The 18,728-nt window shown below is 38.1% G+C and overlaps 2 protein-coding genes across 2 annotated transcripts; both read left to right on the forward strand.

Moving 5' to 3' along the window:
* Nucleotides 1–9,604: 9,604 nt before the first annotated feature.
* Nucleotides 9,605–13,479, forward strand: LOC133743133 (E3 ubiquitin-protein ligase RGLG2-like). The gene is made up of 12 exons (XM_062170928.1): nucleotides 9,605–9,765; nucleotides 10,403–10,683; nucleotides 10,957–11,041; nucleotides 11,116–11,256; nucleotides 11,338–11,454; nucleotides 11,544–11,641; nucleotides 11,759–11,838; nucleotides 11,966–12,071; nucleotides 12,169–12,296; nucleotides 12,398–12,593; nucleotides 12,777–12,833; nucleotides 12,917–13,479. The coding sequence occupies exons 2-12, from the start codon at nucleotides 10,426–10,428 to the stop codon at nucleotides 12,995–12,997; spliced, it is 1,347 nt and encodes a 448-aa protein (XP_062026912.1). The 5' UTR covers nucleotides 9,605–9,765; nucleotides 10,403–10,425; the 3' UTR covers nucleotides 12,998–13,479.
* Nucleotides 13,480–13,611: 132 nt separating this feature from the next.
* Nucleotides 13,612–15,826, forward strand: LOC133743132 (aldehyde oxidase GLOX-like). Its single transcript, XM_062170927.1, has one exon. It carries the CDS (start codon nucleotides 13,977–13,979, stop codon nucleotides 15,678–15,680), a length of 1,704 nt encoding a protein of 567 aa, XP_062026911.1. The 5' UTR covers nucleotides 13,612–13,976; the 3' UTR covers nucleotides 15,681–15,826.
* Nucleotides 15,827–18,728: the final 2,902 nt, after the last annotated feature.

Below are 18,728 nucleotides of genomic sequence, written 5' to 3' on the forward strand. Positions count from 1 at the left end.
CAAGAACATGTATGGTCCATATTTATTGTCAAGGTGTTCAAGGACAGATTGGGGTAAATCATTAAAGAGAAGATGAAGGTTCCCAATGAGAGGTATACCTCTAGAAATTTCCCCATTAGCACCTCTTTTTTTGCCACTAAAAATCTTCAGTGTGATAAATGAATAGTTTCACACTGATATAAACAGTCAGTGGGTTTTTTTTTGAATGTCACTGATCATCAGTGTCTAATGTATACAGTACATGTAATATATTATTATTTTAATGACAATAGTGACCCTAACATATTATTATTCCAAATATCATCGGTGTCAAAAACCGAAGAGGTAAGTGCGACGTCGTTTTGGCTATAAGTCAGGAACCCTAACGCGATATAAACACTTTCTGATAGCCTCACGCCCTCACTTTTCCCTTCGTCAGTTCCTCTTTCTCTCTCTTCAGCCTCTCACACAGGCACATCGCACATAGATCGAACTCCGATATGACCAGATCAGACACCGATCAAGACACCAAACGGTTCGATATGGAAGTCGTCATCACCGGCGCTATCAACAAGTGATGGGTTCGTCAACACCGTCTTCTGGATCCAGACCATTCTCGGCCGAAGCTTAGGTCGGGTATAGGGCCGACGAGATTGGAAGAGTTCGACATCCCCGATGAATATCTTCGTAGAAAGGTACTCTCTTTTTCTATTTATCAAATTATTTAAACGACGTCTGGGTTCAAATTTTAAAACGACGAAGTCGCCGCTCTCTGGCTCTGTTTTGCCCCCTCTGGCTCTCCTCTGTCCTCTGACTCCTCTCCAGCTCCAGCCTCTCCTTCGTCCGATTGAGAAGTCTTCAATTTCTGGGTAAGTTGAATTTCTTGGTCTTGATTTATGAATCGATTTGTTGTGGGTTTTAATTCCCTCCATGATTTCTCACTCTTTCATGAATTTCTGGGTTTTCATTTTGAAGTATCGAGCTCGTCAGCCTCACCTTCAAGTCTTCAACTGGTTGCCTTCGAGTTCTTGGTGCGATTCAGAAATTGAACTGGGTAAGTTACTGCCTTGAATTAGATATATTGAGTTTGGTTGATTAGGCGTGTTGGATTTAATGAATAATGAATATGCTTGATGCTTCTGGGTTTGTCATTCATGAATTAGGCAGTTTTGATGTATTGAGTTTGGTTGTTTTGATGCTTCTGGGTTTGTGATTCATGAATTGCAGTTTGTATATGTGTTTTGACTCTAAATTGCAGACTTGCAGTTTGGCTGAGTTTTGTAGTTTGGGTTTGTGTTTTGAGTCTTTTGACTCTGAATTGCAGTTTGGGTTTGATTGTTTGAATTGCAGTTTTGGTTACTTAATGGCAGTGAGTTTGAATATGTGGTTGACTGTTGTTGTTTTGCAGTTTGGTTGTTTTTCAGCTTTCTAAGAACTCATTTTTGATTTCTTGTTGAACATTTTATCTATATTTTGAGTATTTTAGCTTTCTAATACATTTTATATTTTTATCTATATAATTATATGTTATAAAAAAAATGAACTCATTATTTGTGCTTGCTATTCCAATCTGAAACCTTAGTTTGCTAAAGTTATACCTTGGAGTACTATGGATAGTGTTTTTTATATAGTAAGGTAGAGCTTTAGAACTGTGAATGGATCTGAACTAGTACTGTTTGTGCATTGCGTGTGTAATTTATTTACCAAATGCTTTGGATTTTGCAGGATTGCATTGATATTCCTTGTGAGTGCTTATTTATAGGGTTGTTTTTGTAGCAAAACAAATTCTCTTGGAGATAGCTTGGACTTCAACTTCAACTTCAACTGTTATTTGGTAAATTTATTGTTCATTTTTTTTTCCTGATGCCATCTATGTTTGCTGCAAGTTTGTACAGTTTGAAATTAGTTACCAGCTTTTTTTTCTTTTCTTTTTTTGAATAAAGGGCTGGTGCGGCTGCCCTCAAGCCTCGATTAATGAAACTGTCGAATACAAGGGGGGGACATTAAGCCTAAACCCCTGATTACAATAAGCATCTAAAGTATGTCCTGAAATAATATCAGGAATCTCTACATATGACATGTATTCGAAGAAGCACCAACTAGCAAAGAGTGCACAATTAGCTACTCCATTTGCTTTAACATAGCAGTGACATAACGGAAAGATAACTCGATATGTAACCCGATTACAACATAGCATAATTACCAGCTTTAGCACAGCTTTCCTCCTATGTTGCCGCCGAAAAAGAAATCTGACGACACTTAGTCTCACCCTGCCACTAGGCGGCAGCGCCCATTTGACGAAGCAAATAACTCGCCACCGACCTAGAGCAGACAAGGCACGTAGAGTGCATACACAGGCACAAGACCCGATTAGTCCCACACAAACAATGTAGGGATTTATTGCTCGCATAAAGCGACATATAGCTAACCAACATAAATAAACTAAAACATAAAATAAACTTAGACCTATGGCAGGGCCCAGAAACTGAGCCCAAGCCCAAGCCCATATAGCTAGAGGATCAGAGCCAACAGGACAAGCCCGGCCCAATACTGTTGTAGTCACCGCCGATATCCTGGCACCTCCGTCGCACCTCCACCTATTTCGGGTCGCCGCCGTCATCAGCACTCCACCAGCCTCCGAACCGAGGCTTCTGACCATCTTTCTACCCAGGTCAGATCTGGGGTCACCCATCGATCCAACCCAGAGCCGGTCATCCATCGTCCCTCTGCTATTGACTGCGCTCGATCCCGACCGTGCTCCCAAACCAGCGACTTCCGGCCAGCCCAGCGACAGCAGCACCAGACCACCGCTCGCCATCAGACACGATCTCCTCAGCCACGTCTCTCAAATCCCAGCGATCCAGATCGGATCCACTCTGATTGAGAGCCGAACAACTCACCTTTGACCCGTCCCCGATGGACGGACAATCAGACCCGTCCGGCTGCACCCACAACGCGCCGACGAGGTCAAAGACGACGCCTAGGCGGAGGGCCGCCGGACGAGTGCAAATACGGCTAGGGTTTTTCTTTTTTGGACGAGTGCAAATATTCCACCAGCTTTCTTATTAAATCATAAAGAATGTATGATTTGGTGTTATGACTTTAAATGTGGAATTAATATTTAAGGGATTGTAGATTATCTTCTTTCTTCATTTTTAATTACTTTTAGAGTCTAACAATTATCTAAAGTATTAGATATAAGTATTCTGATATTTAGTTTGTATATGATTTAGGGGTTCTTTTTGTAAAATTCTCTCTAAATTGTTTTACGAATGGCAGGCGAAGAAGTTCTTGTGCCGGCCACACCTACCTATTATTTTGGCAGGACTTTAGCTTGCATGGAAGGTATTTCCCTGTTAAGTTAATATGCTTGTATTATGTGATCTTTTAATTAGAAACATGAATGCTCATTGGAGTCTGTAATAGAGTGAAATGTAAATGAGTTTTGGAGGATTCTACAAAAGGTAAGGAAAGGAAAGATCTATTGCATTTAGTGCTTCATAAGTAGTGTGTGTGTGTGTGTATGTATAGAGAGAGAGAGAGAGAGAGAGAGATATGTATATGCATAATTATTAGTTAATCACTATGTTTCTAAACATAGTTTGATGTGTGTGTGTGTGTGTAGAGAGAGAGAGAGAGAGAGAGATATGTATATGCATAATTATTAGTTAATCACTATGTTTCTAAACATAGTTTGAATAAGTTAATGGGTAACTCTGGTTGATTTTGAATTCGGATCTCAGTTGACAGCTACCATATCTCATCTGCTTTGGTTTCATTCTAATTGTTTTGTTCTGGTTTTGCAGCCTCGGATGACCGTCTCTCTGATCATTTTCTCACCTATTCCACCTTTGAGTAAGAAGCTTTAGTTTGTTAGCAGCTTGAGTCATGCATATTGTAGACTTGTTGGACGCTATTCTGGCTTTTAAAGGATTTAGATTCTATTTGAGTTGATCAATAAAAGTTGTATTGTGTCAATGCAGATATGAAGGGTAACTGTGTTCAACAAATGAAATTTAGTTTCAATGTAGAGAGTTGAGCAATGCCATATATCTTGAGAAGGCTAAGTATTGGGACACTTCAAAGGTCAATGCTTTATCTTCATTAGTATGCTTTATCTCTGAAACCTTGCGCACCATGTAGCACAACTACTTTACTTTTTTTTTTTTCTTAGCAAGTAGCACTACTTCTTATTGAGCTCAACGATCTCTAACTCTTTCTCATAGATATCCAGCTTCAAGTCACATCCTTCTTGCTGAAGGCTTTATACAAAGAAGAGGTGCATGCAGATTGTTTCATGTGTAAGCGATAGCTCGTTACAATTTTCTGTATTGGGCAATATAATTGTTTTTTGTTCACTTTCTGCAGTTGCATTTAGAGAAGGGAATGATGGACTGCCCACATGCAAAGTGTGAGTCTTAGAGTTACTTGTATTAATGTTTAGTGTTTCTTAGGAATTGGTTATGAATGTATAGCTTTATAACAAGAATGTTTCAGAGAAATTGGGAATGTTAGTTTTGATAGATAATGCATGGGAATGTCAGTTTTGATACAAATTGCATGGGAATGTTACATTTTTTTTTGGGGTTTATTTTTCTCTAAGTTTATCTGTCTTTTAAATATACAGGCACTCCTTGTATCAGATTGTAATGGCAGAGCTTGAGAAGTTGGGTCAGAAATATCGTGTAGCTCTGAGGTATTTTCCTATGTTTTCTACAAATTGTTTTCATGACCAAAAGGGTTCGAAATTGGAAGTGTGTATGTAGATATGCACTGCTATCCCTCATCAGTTTTTTATACCTCTTTTTTCAACGTAGTTATGTTTATTCGAATACTAAATTTCTGTAATATATAAGTGATATATTATATCCTTGCATGCTACATGTTCAGAACCAAAGAGACACCTCTAGCTTCACTGTAATGTCTTTTATATGTTGAGATGTTGGTCTGTGTAATTGTCAAAATAAGAACTAACTGCCTGATATAATGTGCAGGCTGTCCGTATCAAAGGAGTTGCAGCTGTGGGATGAATAGTCTTGATGTTTGTATTTTGATGGGTGCAACTGTAAATTCTTAGTTAGTATATTTATTGTATGATACATTTTAAAATATAGTACAGGGTACAATACAAGAATGTAGAGGTGCCAATTGGCACCTTATTTTTTTAATCCAACCTCATAAATTTGCCACTGATAACAGTGGCATTCCAAAGCCACTAATATCAGTGTGGATTTAGATTCTGACTTTGCATTGGATGAAGTTATTCCACTGTTGTTTTATCAGTGTGTATTGTCCCAATAGCACCTGCAATAGAGGGGACTGATTCTTCATTAGTGGCTGCATAGTGGCTAATGAGATTACGTACCCACTCTTATCAGTGTGTATTGGGACAATGGGGACTAATTCAGATCAGTGTGGAATGGGGAAATTTCTAGTACGTAGTGACGTAACCTTCTAGGACCAGGAGGCAACCTCTTCAGTTGGGCATTGAGCTTCTTTGCTTGATCAAAAGAAAGAAAGTAAAGGGTATGAGAAAAACAAAGAGTGGGAGAACCATGGATATGGACAAGTAAGAACTCATCTATAGCTAATTGATGGGGTTCTGAATGCTGCATGATGGCTACGAGTGAGTACCTATTTATACACATAAGAGTGGGAGAACCATGGATATGGACAAGTAAGAACTCATAGCTAATTGATGGGGTTCTGAATGCTGCATGATGGCTACGAGCCTACGAGTGAGTACCTATTTGGCTATTTATACACATAATAGCATAAGCTTGAGAGTCTGAACATAAAAGAAAATCGGTATCCTCATAAGAAATTTCCAGGTTATTTTGGAACTCAAATATCATAAAGACTTTGTAGAGTACTAATTGTGACTTGAAATATCTGATTATATAGTAATATACATTCCATATAGATTATATCTAAACAATTAATGTATGGAAGGGAACAAATGAAGATCAACTTGCATAGAGATAGTAACGGATTGTGGATGGTGCCATGACAAAGGCCTACTGTTGTTGACTGTCGATATTATCTCTTTCTGCACAGATCTCCAGGTTTTTCATATATCCCTATCCTGCCAGACCAAAACAAAAACAGAAAAATAGCAAATCGATCATATCTTATCTTGTACTCCCAGGTCAGACTTCCACACACTCAAGTGGATTGATGAAGGAAGAAACAGCTGAGAAAATGCAATGGCGCTTATTTGGATAATAGGGGCCGGGTTTGAGAAGATTACTAATTATCCGACATGTTATGTTGCTATATAGCTAATTTGAATATACACGTACATTCCACCTGATCAATAGTTTATATTGATAGTCATCCTAAACTGTAACATTTCCGATGTTGAAGTAAATGCAAGGATAATCATAACTGATAAATACTACTGAGATGAATGAAGAAAGAAAAACATACGGAGATAACACCCTTCATCCTCATTAGTGAGGGTTATTGCTCGACTTGGATCCTTCCGAACTCTCGGAGATGTATATCAATGAGATCTTCATTCTCTGGTTTAGGCCTTTTCGGGTCAAGGTGCGTTTTCAACCCAAATTGTTCAACCCTTTAAAAACAATTAATTGTCCACCCTTTATCAAAAGCGGAACGACACAGAACATTGTTGGTCAAGTAGAGTGTCAACTGCATGTCACTTGACAAAGATTGATGAACCCTCTCTGCGCTAATTAGTTCCAAGACCACAATCTTCCTAACCTCCCTCCTCCTCCAGTACTCACCATAGAAATGATAAGACTTACATGCAGAGTCATAAGTAGCTTTTGCAGCATAAACGACCGGCCTGTATATACCCAAAAAAATATGAGGTCATAAGTACTTCTGAAAGCCTCTCTTGCCATATGTGCGTTTGAGACTAGTAAAGTAGACACTAAGCCTAATTGCAAGAACCTTAGGGATCCATATCATCGGAAACATGTTCAAGGACAGAATGGTGTAAAATCACTATGGAGATGGTATGCCTAATCAAAAGCAACAAAGTAAACGGTATTAGCAAAACAAAGAGTGGCCGGCACCATGCATGGATACTAATGAGCAATAAGAACTCATGGCTAACTGCTTAAGGCTTAAGCGCGCAGCTGAGGCTGTAAATGTTAGTGTACTGTGGTATGACTAGACCAAGTTGAGAAATTGCTACTAACACCAGTCTGGTGGAGAGATTCTGTAGTTTATGCAACACAGCTATATGATTGAGCTGGAAATCTTGGCAAAGGTACTGGTTTTTTGCATATTACATATCCAATCCAATCTAGGTACATATATATGATTATTGTCACTGTTGACTCATGAACTAACCAGACATCTGAACCTAATAATTGCACATTATTTAAGTTTTTGGCATACCTGCTCGGTCATAACTCATACGCAAATTTTTGAAGTGAAACGAGGAATCTAATAATTCCCTGTATTAAGGGCACATTATAAACATAATTCTATACACATTGTTAGCTCTTACGTTTCATATTGATTAATTTGAAAGGCTAGAAGGGTATTAAATGATTAGCTCGTGATTAGGAGCACTCACTGCTACATTAAAGTCTCAAGATTGAATTTCTAATTGAGAAAATTTTACAAATAGTACCCGAAATAAAGTCCATGCATCATTTTCATACCTCAAACTTGAAAACTATCACATTAGTACCTTAACTTTAAAACTCGACATAATGTTCATGCCCTCCGTCTATAACAGTGTTAACTCTTTTGCTATGTGACTTTTTTCCATGGGCAATTCCGTCTCTTTCTTTAATCCACCTTTTTTTTTTTTTTAGCTACAATCTCATCTCCACCAAGAGCATACTTTCTCTTTCTTCACACTACACAAGCAGCTTCTGGGTTTTTGAGGAGACAAGACGCAGAGATGAAGGTGAGAAGAGAGAAATTAATTCTGAGGTGATCTCCTATGACGCTTGACTTCTGAACATAATTCGGTGACACTGCCGCCTCTAGTGATTTCGCCAATCTTTGATTAGCAAAGCCCAGTGAGTGATTATTTGATAACAAATCAATCCCGCTGGTATCTTCAATCTCCAGTCTCACAGGTGCTCGTCGTTGAGGGAGTAAATGAGTTCAACCATAAATTAGCAGATGAAGAAAGGGGATGAAATCTGTTGTCCCCAAAAATACTGTGCCAAACCAGTCCCCATGCATTCATTGGTCCACAAAGAATAAAATATGGAACAAAAGATTAAGAAAATATTTTCTTAATCTTTATGGACCAATGAATGCATGGGGACAGGTTTGGCACAGGGTATTAGGGACAGCAGATTTCTAAGAAAGAGAGTAGTCTTGATTGCAATTTAATTCCATAGTCCATACCACTCTCCGAATTCATTAAATATGTGGCTTTGAATCCAAATCTTGTTTGCCGAGTTCATCAAAGATGTATGACTTATTATGGAGATTATATATGTATGGCTTGTGAGATCTGTTTCTTTGATTTGAATTACTATTTTGCTGTCTGGGTTTTTGGTAGATGGGGGGAGACAGAGAGGAACAAAAAAAAAGTTTTTTTTTTCTTTAGAAGAGAACAAAAAAAAAAACTTAAAGCAAGGAAGAGACGAAATTGCCCTTGAAATAACTTACGTGGCTTAGGGTTGACGCCGTTATAACCGGAGAGTATGAAAATTGTGTCAGATTTAAATGTTGAGGTACCAATGTGATAGTTTTTGAATATAATATACCAAAATGATGAATGGTCTTTATTTTGGATATTATTTGTAAAATTTTCTCTTTATAATTTGTCAATAAATAAATGAAAGAGTACGATTTATTTCATCATTAACGCTAGCTGTAATGTAATTTTTTTTATCGAAATACCCTTTTTTGTTATAGCATTTTCATACCTGACCACAAAAGTAAATGAAATTGTTTAAAGTGTGTGATCCTATAATGTGAATTATTGCATAACATGTGCCTTTGCGCTTCAAAGTCCAAATTCCCCACTAGCAAAGTGAGTTGATGAGGGAAGGAGCTGAGAAATTGTCATCCATCAATTATTGGAAAAAGGATATCTGCCTTTAGTCCCAAGTAGGTACATTATTTGATCCACACGTCATGCAAAGTCCTTAGTTATATTTTCTTACAAGTTAGAAGCAATGTAAAGTCCACCAGTATAGTCAGCTATCCATCCATACATCAACTAATTGATGTTTGCACAAGTCTATTATAACATGGAAAGACAAAGATTGCTTGAAAGCAATTTTCTTTTCAAATCACAATAACTGAATAACATAAAGAAGGATAAAGTTAGAGATAGAGATGAGTATTTTACAGAGATATCGGTAAGTTTTCTTATAAATTTATATTTAAAAGAATTGTAAAAATATCAGTATTGTTATGAAATATGAATAAATGTATATATATACTTCTCTTTTATTATAAAAATTATGTATAATTTTAAGGTGACTTTTAAAATATTTTAAATATCGCTCAAATTAGATATTAATACGATGAATATTTTGATGAAAATTTCAGTTATCTTTCATACATCTTAGTTACAAGTTACAACCCTCTGTTTTTTTTTTTCTCAAAAATAAAACAAGGTAGGTATCAAAAAAGACCTAATTTTTCCTTGATGAAACTTCGTGGTAAAGACCTCCACCACTAAACGACGACGTGAATCCTTATGTCTATCTCTTTTTCAGATTGACTTCAATCCTAGTCTTCTTTGCAAGTTGCAGTCTTGCAACTCCAGCACCCATTACCAGTTACCGGTTTTGCCCCCAGGAATGCTGCAACATTTGACGTTCTCTCTGAAAGGTACCGATTCTGAGCTTGCATTGTTTTGATGGGTTTCGTTCTTTTTCAATTGGGGTATTAGGGATTGGGCTATATGTGTAAATCGGCTTTAAAAGATTGAATCTTTCTGTGAATTATGGAATGTGGGTTCTGGAGAATTTGGATCTTTTGTAGATTGTAGTGAAGAATTGGAATGATAAAGTTATCTGTTTGTTGGGTGCAAAAAGATTTTTGCTTTTCAATTTTCTGTGGCACCAGAAAATGCAATCTTCTAGGTTATGCTGAGTTATATTGATCCCAATATGAAAATTGTGTTAACGTGATTGTGGCAGTTTTTATATTGAATTCAGCCCCATTTTTTTGAAAAGATGGCAGCTTTTGACACAAGTGTGGCTCAAGGTTGTTTAAATCATTTGTGCAACTTTATTGAGAAGAATATAAAACCAAAGATTCTAGACAGGTTTTTGTTGATGTAATTCGTTTACTTAGTTTTTCAGTAATGTGATCCCCATTGTTTGTTTGGACTGAAATAATATGCATGTTCGTGATGTGAATCCCTGAGAGATTTGTTCTTCTGATCTTGTACAATTTTTGAGGTTTGTAAATTGTAATTTCTGATTGGTGTGATGACATAGTTCTCAATTTGTTCAATGTGCAGTACTCCTATAGAATAGAGAATTGATGGGTGGGATAACTTCAAAAGCTAGTACATCGAGACAGTCTTCTTTTGCGTCTAGATCATCTTCTTGGAATCATCAGAATTATGAACAGGCGCCGTATGCACAACCATATGCACCTCCAAGCCACGACGCTGGGCAACAGCAGCATTATGCACCTCCATCTCAAAGCTATGGTGGCGGTGCTTGGGCATCAGAGTCAAAAAAGAAGTTGGAAAGAAAGTATTCGAAGATAGATGATAATTACAACAGCCTGGACCAGGTGATGTATACACGATATCCCAAGTATAGAATTGACTTAACTGTAGACTTTAAAGTATAGCCAATCTCTGTTACATTGCGGAGAGTTTCTTTCAGCGAAATGTACTTGTTGGCTGTATCCTCTCTCAAAATGAAAAGAGGCTATCTATTGCATATATGTGTTGCTTATACTAATCTCACCCGTGTTCGAAGCAAGTATTGTTTCAGATCATTATAATTGCTAATGAACCTTGAGTAGTTAGTAAAAATGTATTCTATTCTTGTACTTTGATAGGTCACAGATGCATTGGCGCGTGCTGGTCTAGAGTCGTCAAATCTTATTGTTGGTATTGATTTCACAAAGAGCAATGAGTGGACAGGTTTGTCCCGTCTAGGTGCTTAGAAGTCTTTTAATAAGTTTTGGTGAGACATCATTGACATGCTTTTGTATCAGGTGCTAGGTCATTTCACCGGAAAAGCTTGCATCACATTGGAGAAGAGCAAAATCCCTATGAACAAGCAATAGCAATTATTGGGAAAACATTATCTTCCTTCGATGAGGATAACATGATTCCTTGTTATGGATTTGGAGATGGTATTTCATCTAATAGTTCTACTAATCTTCAAGTTTATCCTTTTGACAATAGAGATTTTATGTGATTTTATATATGTGAAGCATCAACCCACGACCAAGAAGTTTTCAGTTTCTACCCGGATGAGGACACTTATTGCAACGGATTTGAAGAAGTTTTAAGACGATATAGAGAATTAGTCCCTCAGCTACGACTTGCTGGTTGCATTTTGTTTTACTCCCTCCCTACTTTCTTTTTCTTGGCTGTTTGTTTGATTCTGGTGGATTTATACCCTTTTTTCTTATGACAGGGCCCACATCATTTGCCCCTATCGTTGAAATGGCCATCACTATAGTTGAACAGAGTGGTGGTCAGTATCATGTGTTAGTGATAATAGCTGATGGGCAGGTATATTGGTTTTGGTCTCCTATCTTTATACTTAAGTTTTCTGATTGAGCAGCAAAAGGCTTTACATTTGAATATGGTTTCATGATGATTTTATATTGAGACTGTAAATCATCACAGGTGACTAGAAGTGTTGAGACTGGTCGTGGCCAGTTAAGCCCACAGGAAAAGAAAACCGTTGACGCAATTGTCAAAGCAAGGTGAATGCTTAGAATGCTTATTTACCTTGGTCATTCTCTTAACAATCTATATATGTATATGACTTGCTTGTTTTCCGTAGTTATTCTCTCTAACAATCTATCTTATGATGTGCTTGTTATATTGTAGTGAGTACCCATTGTCAATTATAGTGGTTGGAGTTGGAGATGGACCATGGGACATGATGAAAGAATTTGATGATAACATTCCTGCACGAGCCTTTGATAACTTTCAGGCGAGTATTTCTAGTTAGTGCCCATATCATCTTGGTGGAGTACTTTTACATCATCAATTTTTAACTGAGAAATGCTGCATTCTCTTGTCTTCTGTAGTTTGTGAATTTTACAGACATTATGTCAAAGAATACAGACCGCTCAAGAAAAGAAGCAGAATTTGCTCTTGCAGCCTTGATGGAAATACCCTCTCAGTATAAAGCAACGCTAGAGCTTGGTATATTGGGGTAATGGTTTAACTTTTGTGTAGTGGGCTTTAAGGGATTTTCTATTGCAGCTGTGACATAAATTCATTTGCAAATCTTCTTTTGTTACATTGCTCATGTAGTGTTACAAGAGGGAAGGCTGTAGATAGGATCCCACTTCCCCCTCCTCATTATGGTTCGGCTTCTTTTGGCACCTCAAAACCTTCACGTGCAAATAGTTATCGTCCAACTGCACCTTCCAGGCCACAACATCAGGATGTTAGCAATAGCAGAGTGCCTCCTGCTGCTTCTGCTTCCTCTTCTGCTTCTGACAATCATGTACACTCCTATCTCTGTAAATAGTTGCTTTTATCCTATGAAGCATAATTTTTATGTTGACGATGTATGGCATAGAGATAAATAGTAGATTAAAGTATCTGTTACATCTCTAGTTGATGCAGAATATCCCCATCACTAGTCAATACTCATAATTTCAGACTTTTCTTTTTGTGATTCTGACAGGTCTGTCCCATTTGCCTAACTGATCCAAAGAATATGGCATTTGGTTGTGGACATCAGGTAACACAGTTATGCATTGTTTACACTTTACAGAGATCGATGAAAAAATAAATCTAAGAGTTTGATTTCAATATAATTTGCAGACATGCTGCGACTGTGGACAAGATCTTCAGTTATGCCCGATTTGCAGAAGCACTATTGAAACCAGGATAAAGCTCTATTGAGTGTTAGTTCACCCAAATTCTCCCAAGAAAGAGTTGTGCCCGATTTGCAGAAGCACCATCGAAACCAGGATAAAGCTCTATTAAGTGTTAGTTCACCCAAATTCTCTCAAGAAAGTGTTGGTTTGCCTGAGTTCTTGACCCCTCCTTTTTCAACCCCAACCCAATTTCATTTCTTTGCAATTTTCTTTCATCCGGAGGAACTCGGTCCCTGTACATATCTCAAGTCTTTGTGGATTTCGCATTATATCTATTAGCCTAAACAACTCCAAATGAACGTCTACAAGTGGAGGTCTTGGTTGACAAGTGTGGTTAGAATTGCTGCTATTTCTTAGTTCTGTATTTGTTGGAATTTGTTTTTTTCCCCCCTTTTTTGGGTTAATATTTGTGCATTTCTTCTTGGTCCACTTAAATTCAATGTATAAAAATTATTGTCATTGGTATGTACACAATATTAGTCAATAAAGTTCACCTTTTGACCATTACCTATGGTATTTCATTGTTTTGAGATCGATAGATAAATTGACATATTGTGGATTTTACAAATAGAGGTGATTAGGTTTAGATTTCTCAGTTTTTTTTTTTTTTTTTGTAGCTGGTGGAGTTCCTGGAAATTTTATTGAATCAGCAAAAGATTCTGCTCAATTATGGAGACTTTTGGGATCAGCTCATCGGTCAAAGACTCACTCTAGACAAGTATGGAGAACTTCAAGGATAAATGACTGAACTTTTGCAACCCAGTTTCCATTCTGCCTCCTTGATTGGATAAATACCGAATTAGCTTGTATCTTACCAGTTTCCAACCAAACCCAAATAATAAAATAAGGCTTCCTTTTTTTCACAGCAAGACTGTTTCAAAACATCTCGACTATTTTTTTGGGGTTGAACACACTACAGTCGAGCAAACCAAATTATATATATAGATGACTTGCACTCTTCCCACATCACTCAAACTCACCAAAAGACACACTCTTACTCTCACATGGCGCGCCACAATCACTTCCTGATTGTAATCAATTCCATGATCGCTGCTTTGTTCTTCACATTGCATTGTGTTGGATGTACTGCTGCAGTTAGGGGGTCCTCGAACGGAGATGGTAAAGGGCAGTGGCAACTGCTTTTGGACAACACTGAAGTGGTGGCAATGCATATGACGTTAACTCACCATAACACGGTCATTATCTTCGATCAAACAGAAGCAGGCCCTTCTGGGCACCGGCTTAGAAGGCGCTACAATGGAACTAGGTGTACTCAATTCCGCAATGACTTGGCAGACTCATCATGCTATGTTCACTCGGTTGAGTATGACATTTCTGGTAACAAGTTGAGGCCTCTGAGGCTTTCCACTGATACATGGTGCTCCTCAGGTTCCTTCTTGAGCAATGGGACACTTCTACAAACCGGTGGACATGGAAGCGGTGCTCAAGGAATTCGATACTTTAGTCCTTGTGGGGGAAATGATAACTGCGATTGGAGGGAATCGCGGCAATCACTAGCTGATGATCGTTGGTATGCTTCCAGTCTACTACTCCCAGACGAGGATCGGGTTATTGTGGTAGGTGGAAGAAGGGTCTTTACTTATGAATTTATACCAAAGCAGTATTCCGATGAAGGCTCTTTTGACTTTCCATTCTTGCGCAACACACATCAAAGAAGTGAAGGAGGGAACAACCTCTATCCCTTCCTTCACATTTGTCCAGATGGCAGATTGTTCATATTTGCCAACCGAGACTCGATTCTCTTCAACTACAAAGAGAACAGGGTGGTCAAACACTTCCCAAGCATACCCGGAGATGGCTCCAGGAACTACCCGAGCTCTGGCTCGTCAGTCATCCTCCCTTTACGTTACACAAACGGCTTTGAAAAGGCGGAAGTCATGGTGTGTGGTGGTGCGGCCAGTGGAGCTTACAGTGCTGCAGGAGATGGCAGGTTCTTGAAAGGTTTGAGCTCTTGTGGAAGAATGGTGATCACAGGTAACAGACACAAGTGGAACATGGAGAACATGCCCGGTCCACGCCTCCTGTGCGACATGCTGCTCCTCCCAACCGGAGATGTCCTGATCATCAACGGGGCTAAACGTGGTGCTGGAGGTTGGAACAATGCAAGAAATGCTTCACTCGAGCCTTACCTTTACCACCCAAACAAGACAGTAGGCAAAAGGTTCTCAGTGCTCAAGTCGACACGAATTCCTAGAATGTATCACTCCTCAGCCATTCTCTTACCTGATGGGAGGGTTTTAGTTGCCGGTGGTAACCCTCACAATAGGTACGTTTTCGAAAATGTGGCATACCCAACTGAGCTTAGGCTACAAGCATTTGTTCCAGACTATATGGGTAGTCAGTACCATCAATTTAGACCTACTAATGTGACCATACACTATGGCCATAATGATTTTTATGCTGTGAGGTATGGAGGAGAGTTCAATGTGAGCTTTTGGTTGGCGAGTAAGCTGAGCAATGCGGTGGAGTTCAGTGCTTATGCTCCGCCATTCACGTCACACTCGATATCGATGAATCAGAGGCTGCTGAGGCTGAGGTGCAAGAGTTTAGTGAGGGGTCAAGATGGATGGGTAGGTGCAGTGTTGGAGGCTCCTCCCTCTCCTTCGGTTGCGCCAGCTGGTTATTACTTGCTTACTGTTTTGAACGGTGGAATTCCGAGTCTGTCTCAGTGGATTAGGATCCTATAGATTTCTGGAGGTCGTCCTTGATTTACATGTAGTACCAAAATGTTAGATGAGGACTAATAATAATACATGTAGAGAAGAATATCAACCAGTATATAAGAACTACCATTTGTAATATAAAGCTTCATGTATGCATAATTTTCACTATAGCCAGATATGTGTCTCCCTTTCTTTTAGGTTTTCATTATAGATTACTCAATCTTGTAACCTTAGCAGTTTGATCTGCTTAATAATCTTGACAAATCAAATTAATATAAATTTAACAATATAAATCAAAATGTTTTACATCAACATTCAATACTTCAATTTCAGTTATATAGTTAAATACTGAAAACACGATAACACGTCTGTTTCATAACCTTTCTTGAACTACAATAACCCTTCTATTCTTGCCACATAAGACTACAATTGCGTAATGAATGGGACTTTTGACAAAGCTAACTTTCCATTTGTTTTCGTCTCTTATGTTGTCCTCTTCTTCATCCATAAACTGAAAATCACACTAGTAAAGAAAACACATGTAATATTCTTGGTGTATAAGTTTAAGGGGTCATGCTTGACAAAGAGCCACATGGCCTTCTCTAATGGTGGGTTTATAGTCTAAATTATAGACCATTGTCTCTCAAAATCCATCTCCAATAGGAGGTTGGGTCTATTACAAAAATAAAATATGGGGGTCTAAAGTCTATTGTTTGGTCTAAATGACCATAAAAACCAATAGCTGGTCCACATGGATGATTCAAATGTATTAGAGTATATAATTGTAGACCTCAAACAATTGGAGTTAGAAAAATTATAGACCTTATTATTTGGAAGAATAATACTTTTCAAAATTTAGACCAAGGTCTATTTTAGACCTTGACGATTGGAGATGGCCTAAGCCTTTAAAAGTATTTCGAGAAGAGGATGGCATTGATTTGTCACCTTTTCTTATATTAAATATAGTCATTTGAAAATGAGTTAACCAGAATTATTGACACAGAGAAAGAGACAGATTATAATATATATATATATATATATATATATATATATATATATATATATATATATATATATAGGCCTTCTATGCTAAGGAGGTCCTTAACTTAACTTAAGAAACGGATTTCCATATTTTGATCGTAACCGTTTAGTTTTTAGGTATATATGAGTAGATCACTTCGGCAAATTTTCAGCCAAATTGATGATCGTTAAGACATCCAAAACTGCAATTTACACGAACAGTTCAGGTTAGACAGATTCGGTTCGTTCGTGTAAACTGCAATTTACATAGAGCACACTACAGTAGTACACCACTCACACAAGCATACTACTTAGCACACTCCTAGCACACCCACCTTTTTGGATGAAGCTCAAAACAAGGAAATCGTAGAGCTCCGAAGAGAATTAAAAGAAACAATAAAGCTTCTAGTTTCCTTGTTGATCTTTCCTACTCAACAAAAGAAAAGAAAAAAGGCCCAACATCCTTTCATGAGAGAGAATGTGAACCCAATGCTAACATAACGAACAAAAATCTAACAATGCTATGAGCCAAAATAGACCAGGCCCATACTACCAAAACCCTAGCAAACCAGCCCATTAGTAACAAAGACCAAAAAGCCCACCAGGGCAAACCCTAGCTGAGCCGTTTCTTCCCTTGCCGTTGCAGTCACTGCCATCTGGACGAAAAGGAGAACCCCCGCCTATCACTGACGAGGAAGACAGAGAGCCTGACGCACCTATAGTTCGGCTCCTGAATGAGGATAACCCACAACCCAGATTCGAACCACCATCATCATCTGTCTTCCAGCCTGCACTGCCGCTCCCAGCAGACGATTGAAAAAATCGACTGCCAACGCCGCAATACTCACGCCGACCACCACCGTCGATCATAGATACAAGGGCCAAATCAGAAACAGCGCCACCATCCCTGTCCTCATAGCAAGACATATCATCGAGTCCCTGAACATAATACCCAGGGCCGGTCCTGACATTTTAGAGGTTTGAGGCGAATAATTAAAATGTGGCCTCATGAATGGTGTTCGATCAATAACCAAATTTGTTTTATTCAATAATAAAATTTGATTTTTATATAGTATTTTGTTATATATGTATTGTTTTCTTAAATTATGGGGGGCAAAATAAATTAAACTCATATACATTAGTAACAATAAAAAAGAAAAGGAACTAAATGTGATTATACCAAAAGAAACCAGAAAAATAAAAGAAGGCCAAAAAGTAACCAGAAAAAATAAAATAGAATAAAAAAAAGCAAAATGAATTGAACAAGCTGAGAATTAAACCGGGTGAGATGCCTCATGAAAACAAGCCACTAGGATCCCTACCAACTGAACTGCAGCAACCCGTCATGTAATATAGGCGAAGAAAAATATATAAAAGATTCTTGAAGTCTATATTTATATAAAAAAAAATTAAAAAAAAATCGACGAAGGCCCACCAGAGGCCGGTGGCCTGAGGCGGCCTTGATGATACCCACCAGTCTCCTGCCATGAAACAAGAGCTCCGACCAACACAAGGAGGCCAAAGATAAACGAAAAGGAGCCACTGTTGTGAAATTTTAATTAAAACTCGCAAGCGCACGAATCGTCGTTAGTATAGTGTGCAAGTACGAGGTCGTTCCAACTGAGGATTGATAATCAATTTAAACCCTAACCTAATTAATCCAAACACAAAATCACATAAACAATCAAGCAAAAGAAGATATTGATTTTTGGGTTTTTTCAATAAACAAATAATTTGAGAATTAAAGAAACAAACAAATAATGATAAAATCTAGGGTTTCGAAATCAACCACTAACAATCCTATTTATGTTTTGATGCAATATTAACAAATTCTTTTATTTATTTTGATGACAATTCTCGTATCTAAGTCCAGGTACGGCACTTAGACCATAGTTTTCCTTAAGTGTATGATTCTCTCCAGGTACGGCAGAGGTCGTATATCCTAACATGCAGTTTATCCAGGTACGGCATAAATTTAACACATAGGACTCATTACGTTTTAGAAAACAAGAGAATCATGCAAACCATTACTTCAGGTACGACAATAATGTA

Source organism: Rosa rugosa, chromosome 4, assembly GCF_958449725.1.
Source record: "Rosa rugosa chromosome 4, drRosRugo1.1, whole genome shotgun sequence".
NCBI classification, from domain to species: Eukaryota; Viridiplantae; Streptophyta; class Magnoliopsida; order Rosales; family Rosaceae; genus Rosa; species Rosa rugosa.

What these genes read in the sequence shown, in the direction of transcription:
- LOC133743132 (XM_062170927.1), top strand. Translation starts at nt 13,977, where the DNA reads ATGGCGCGCCACAATCACTTCCTGATTGTAATCAATTCCATGATCGCT.
- LOC133743133 (XM_062170928.1), top strand. Translation starts at nt 10,426, where the DNA reads ATGGGTGGGATAACTTCAAAAGCTAGTACATCGAGACAGTCTTCTTTT. An exon ending in CTTCTGCTTCTGACAATCAT is followed by an intron (nt 12,594 to 12,776) that starts GTACACTCCTAT and finishes TGATTCTGACAG; the next exon opens with GTCTGTCCCATTTGCCTAAC. An exon ending in CATTTGGTTGTGGACATCAG is followed by an intron (nt 12,834 to 12,916) that starts GTAACACAGTTA and finishes TATAATTTGCAG; the next exon opens with ACATGCTGCGACTGTGGACA.